This window comes from Plutella xylostella, chromosome 20 (assembly GCF_932276165.1).
Source record: "Plutella xylostella chromosome 20, ilPluXylo3.1, whole genome shotgun sequence".
NCBI lineage: Eukaryota > Metazoa > Arthropoda > Insecta > Lepidoptera > Plutellidae > Plutella > Plutella xylostella.
In genome coordinates this window covers 5,762,992-5,768,991 of record NC_064000.1, presented here as the reverse complement: position 1 = coordinate 5,768,991, position 6,000 = coordinate 5,762,992, and the positions used below count along the sequence as shown (strand labels likewise).

General features: G+C 36.4%; 1 protein-coding gene across 2 annotated transcripts in view; it reads left to right on the top strand.

Moving 5' to 3' along the window:
• Window positions 1–4,930: 4,930 nt before the first annotated feature.
• The window catches only part of LOC105387248 (transcription factor AP-2-epsilon), a 45,057-nt gene continuing 43,987 nt past the window's right edge, over window positions 4,931–6,000 (top strand). Inside the window, exon 1 of one of the 2 annotated variants that reach the window (XM_038109738.2) lies at window positions 4,931–5,240. Coding sequence is in view for 1 of the 2 variants with exons in the window: in XM_038109739.2 (XP_037965667.1) it covers window positions 5,211–5,240 (30 nt within the window). In the remaining variant the exon portion in view is untranslated. The remainder of the gene's footprint in view (window positions 5,241–6,000) is intronic. The other variant, XM_038109739.2, reaches the window with a different exon arrangement.

Below are 6,000 nucleotides of genomic sequence, written 5' to 3'. Positions count from 1 at the left end.
ACTGTGTGTAGTATTAAATTGTTGAGTAAACTGTGACAGTACAACGGCGGCCATTTTCATACTCTTTCTCTATCTGCAGGCGCAATACTAATCGCAGCACCATTCGGTCGTATTTTTTGTCATTACAATAATTTTACGAAAAGCCTTATTTCAGAAGCCAGTTTTTGTTATTGATTTAAAACCCTCGCCGGCCACATGTGTGTAACCCGGGGGTGTTAAAAAAACACGGAAACGATATTACAGCGTTTCCACACGAAATTAATAATTATCTTGGAATTATTCGGGGCTGAAAATTGCCTCCGCACCGCAAGAGGACCACACAGTTTGACAGCTGTCAGTGACAGTTTTTTCTAGCAATAACACCAAAAATGGCCTGATATGTTTTAAGTACCGATGAAAGTGTAATTTGTTTACTGTAGCTAGGTACATAGATAGGTACTCAATCCAATCCAATACAGGTATATATTTATTTGTGAAAAAAGGGCTGAATTGAAAGCGTCTTCAGATAATTTTCATCTAAATGGGTGTAGCGTTTAAAACGCCATGTCAATTTGTCACCAGTATCGAGATATATTGACTTCGCTAGGTAAGTGGGCACCATAGAATAACGACTTACTACTTGTGTGCACACTGCATGCGTTGCCAAAATATATTATTTGCGAGAAACTAAGCTAGTTTTATATATTATTTTATAGGAGGTTGCAAAAATGGTATTCTAGGCCACAAACCTTTTCTTCGTTGGAAGGGAGACCCGTGCCCTAGCAGTGGTGACGTGATGGGTTGTGATGAAGTGGAAAGGGGGTGACTCTGGGTGTCATTCTGGACATATTATTATTTCCTACGACCTTTGGAAATTGGCATAGAAAAGTTTTTTATGTTATTCATTTGTTATTAGAATGTAGCTTGCAAGTCGTCTCTGACTACCTCTACGGGGATTACAGTTGTGAGCATATGACTGAATGTATTCAGAATGTCTTTAGTTTATTTTTATTTTTTATTTATAGGAAAACTTACAGCTAATTTGTTTTAAATAAGAATTTTTAAATAGTGATAGATAGCCAATTACAAGTTTTCACTTAATGTTCCAATAAAAAGATAATTGCCCCAGTTAAAGTGTAGTGGTTAGTGACCCTGACTGCTATGCCCAAGGTCCGGGTTCGATTCCCAGCTGGTGCAGATATTTGTTCAAAGACAGATATTTGTAGTCGGGTCTTGGGTGTTGATATTTATATTGTATGTTTTTTTATTTTTATTTTTTTTATTTTATCGTATTCGGAAAACTTACAGCTATCTTAAACTAGTTTACATTTATATGTTGCATCTAAGAGCCATTTAATAGTTTTCGCATATGGTGTAGGTACTATGTATTTATCTATATATTTGTGTAGATATATCAGCTGTCCGACACCCATAACACAGGTTCTGCCTAGCTTGGGGTCGGATGGCCGTGTGTGAGATGTCCATATTATTATTTTTTTAATTAGGAATGATTACTTATTTCAATAACAGAAGAGCTGAAATGTTGTTCAGAATGACTCCCAGAGTCACCCTCTTTCGGCTCAGTATACCACTATTGCACTGACTCTCACCCCTGTCTCACCCTCTTGTAAGAAGAGTACAATCTCGGCTCTCGCTAACATACAATACTGCATAATGCATCCGGTGCCTATTTGTCTTATGAATTTTACAGCAGTATTTGGGGTAGGGTGTAGGTCGTAGGTACAGTCTGATATACCGGGTGATTGGTAAGTCGATGTATTCCTTTAAATGGGTTATAGTCGAAGGCATTTCCAGTCGGTTGAACCCCATAATGCATTATCCGAAAGTCAACCATTTCTGAGTTATTTAAGTTTTAAGTTTTTTTGAGAATTTTGCCAAAATTTATGATTAAAAGCAAAATATTTAAAATAATAAACATTTTTTTAATACTTTTTTGATTTATTTCCATTAGTGACACCTTAGCTAACTAATTATAATCATTAAATGGGCAATGTTTAACTTCATTTAAACACAGTGCTTCAAAATAGGTGAAACATTCAGAAAATGTTACGAAAGGTCAAAACAAAAAAGGTGAATTTAAAAAGAATTTTATCTGAAAAAAATTCAGGCACTTCAGCTTAAAAACATAGTAAATTTATAAGCTTTCAAATGACATATGCCAATCCAAAATCGATCAAGGTATGACCAAGATATAGCCAAAACAACCACATAGGCGGACAAATCTCAGTACGGAAACGAACAAGATTCGTTCAAATTTTAAGGTAAAAACTCTTATAACTAGACTGTGTAGAGCTCTGAACCGTTTATTAATTATTTTTCTCCGATAGCGCGGTTCCTCAAAAGCACAGATTGCTTGCTGTTGCTTCACCGAAATAATGCTTGTCCGATAACATGGTTAGGCTAAGGTGTCACTAATGCAAATCAATCAAAAAAGTATTAAAAAAATTGTAATTATTTTAAATATTTTGCTTTTAAAAATAAATTTTGGCAAAAACCAAAAAAAAACTTAAAACGTAAATAACTCAGAAATGGTTGACTTTCGGATAATGCATTATGGGGTTCAATCGACTGGAAATGCCTTGGTCTATAACCCATTTAAAGGAATACATCGACTTACCAATCACCCTGTATATACTATGTTTGACTGTTTGTACCACCCCAGCGGAAACTGACACACTGACAGCCCAGGGCCCAGGGCCTTGATCACAGGATTCGATACTATTTTCGAAACTACACAAACATATGGAAAAAGAACAGTATTGTCAACTGTCACTGTCAAAATGTAAGGCAAATTAGTCAGTTCCAAAAGTGACATTTGTTTTTTCCATATGTTTGTGTAGATTCTAAAATAGTATCGAATCCTGTGATCGCTGCACAGGGTGCCCGCGGGACGTAAATTATGAAGAGGTGATGCGCACCGAAATTCTTGGCAGTTCATGAATGGACGAGGTCTAGGAGTCCAACCATGTTCATCCATTTTAGCATAGAATAACGAGTACTACTACTGTAAGAACTTGTTATTCTATGATTTTAGGTTAACTTATACCATAGTGTATAGAGTCAATTTAACAGACGATCGAATGGCTTAGTCGTTACTTAGTGACCCTGCTATGCCAAATGTACCGGGTTCAATTCCCGACTGGGGCAGATATTTGTTTAAAAGCACGGAAGCATTTGTACTCGGGTCTTAAGTGTCAATATGTATCTACTACTATCTATATGTATATCGGTGTTGATATATGTATAATAATGTATCTATATCTATGTATCGGTGTTGATATACCCTATCAGCTGTCCTATACTTACATATAATTATTATAGTTTGGGGTCGGATAGCCGAAAGGCCATGTGTGATGTGTCTTATTACTCTTATTAGAGATCTCCTTTAGACATCAACATTTTTCATACCTTTAATTTAGAATTAAATCATTGGGTACTTGAAGTATTTGCGGGTTAGCTAAGATAATAATAAATAATAGTAATTGTCACATCACTAGTTATCATATCACATCTCTAGTTCTGTCAATGTCTATTTAATATTTTGTATTGTCATAATATCATTTCAAACTTAAGAAAGGGGATGTCACATCACTAGTTATCACATCACATCTCTAGTTCTGTCAATGTCATCGATAGCAACTTGTCACTTTTAACTTGGTCTGGTCTACAAGATTGTATCAACTGTGTCTGAAATAAAACAATATCAATTACTGTGCCAGTGAAGACTTTTTATTATAAATATATGAACCCCCAAACAATACAGTAATAAATAATAGGGTTTGCTCGTTAGCCGCCATTTTATTAGTTAGAGACAGAGTTAGCGTGACAAGAGGTCACCATAGACTCATAGACTCCATAGAGGATGATCATAGACACAAACACATCAGTACTGCATAGAATTTTCATCAGGTGCCTGCATCCTTTGATCACTCTATTCATTTAGCTCATATTCATGGAGTATTTACAACCAATGCAAAGCGGAGGTAACCGTCCACCTTTCGGCCGAGGGCGCCCATTTCATCAGCATTTTCGACGCCGTTTCTCCATAGGTACCGATAGGTTGACACTAACAGTAACACTTGCTATTTTAATGTAGCCATTATATCACACCTCTATAGGTAAGTAGGTAGGTACAGACAGATAGGTTTAGGTTATGGCTTAGGTAATATTTTGGCGTTGGATGGATTGGCTACTGTTAATGCAATATACTTACTTACTTAAGTATAAATGATTATGATGGCGATACAGAAATAATAGATTTTTCCTGTGACATGTTCTTGTGTTTTTACAAACTTATAATTAAATATGCAATAATAATAAAACATTTACCTATTTCAGAGAGATTAGAGAGAATTCTCTAGGATCTAGGTAGACACTTTAAAACTTTTGATAATGGATCAGGCTCTATTGAACAAGAATCCTCTACACTATCCTATCCTTCCTTATCCATTGTCAACAAGAGTGTTTACATTTCGTAAAAAGTGCACAGGTGCCAAAGCGATCTTACCATATTCAACAAATCATTCGAAAAACCCGAAAAAACACCGCAACTAACTCGCATACAGTAACAGCCTATTCAAACACTCAAAAACCTCCGGTCGCCCTGAAACCGATGCGCTGGCGCAAATCAAGCGAAATAAAGAAAAAAAACACTCCACAAACAAATCCATTCAAACATTGATCACAAAAGCGACGTCACGTCAAACTGCTCACTTAACCCTACAATGGCCATAAAGAATTACAATTAATCGGCGCGACGAGAAATGCCACCGCGTCGGCAAAAAAACGTCAAAATATTGTCTGTGACCGTCATCCCTACCAGGGGCAGCGAGTAGCCAATGACGGCGCGCGGCGCGGGCTCGCTACCTCATTGCGGCCAATAGCGGCCCCCGGGGCGGAGCCTCGAGCGTCGCTCGGTGTTTCGCCCCCAGCGAAAACCTTTTCGCCTGCAGTCGTTTACAGATAAGCCCGCGGGATGGTAGTCGATTATTATTACATTTCGTATGCGTGATTCGGTGATCTCCGCGGATAGCCCCGGGTGGTTGGCGATCGATAGCTATGTTCCAAACTCAGTGCGAATCAACTTATACTGAAAACTTTTTGAATAAGGAACTTTTTGCTCTACTGTGATATCTATCTACTTAAGAAGAGACATTTTTGTGTATATTCTGTGATATGTTTGCCTTAGTATAGATAAACATTGTGACGATATGAACCTATACATGCAGTGCCATCGTGAGGTATGATAGCACATTTATTCGTTTATTTAAGTGTTCAAGAAGATCAGGCTGACTGTAACATGAAACATTTCTTCTGTTATACCTGTGTATCATGGATGCATACTTTTGAGCTTTGGCTAACAAGGAATAACTAAAATTAAGTTAAGATACGATACTATTATGATACATTTTGGTAATTCATAGCGCTGCATCACGAAAATCGCATTTTGCGAAACCCACAGATATTTTGGAACTTAATACGGTTTTTTTCACGATAAATTTTTGTTCCAAGGTACCTACTTACAGGCAGTTATAGTTACTATTCATCAGTTCAATGTTAAACACGCAAATACAAATAATAAATCATGGCACTTAAAGACAATTATGTAGAAATGTTGAACGGTCAATCTTCAACGCTCGAGATACTCGGCTAATAGCCCAATAATTATGTCAGAAGAAATATGAATTAAGAAAAGTATATTTAAGTTAATCACTAGGCTTTACTTAAAGTTACTTACTTAATTTCAAAAATACATACTTAGTACATTTTGTTGATTTCATAATTTTATAAACCCGCTGTGCTTTTAAGGGTTAATTGATGACCAACCTAGCTAAACAAATATATTAAAATAAATGTAAGCTCATTTATCCCGGTACTTAGGTAAGTAAAAAAAATATCTTTGGATTACAAATTAACTTGGGTATATCGAAGAATTGCAATGTAAAAAAGTACTAATATCGGATACGGTCAAACAGACCACAACAGTATTGAGGCAATACA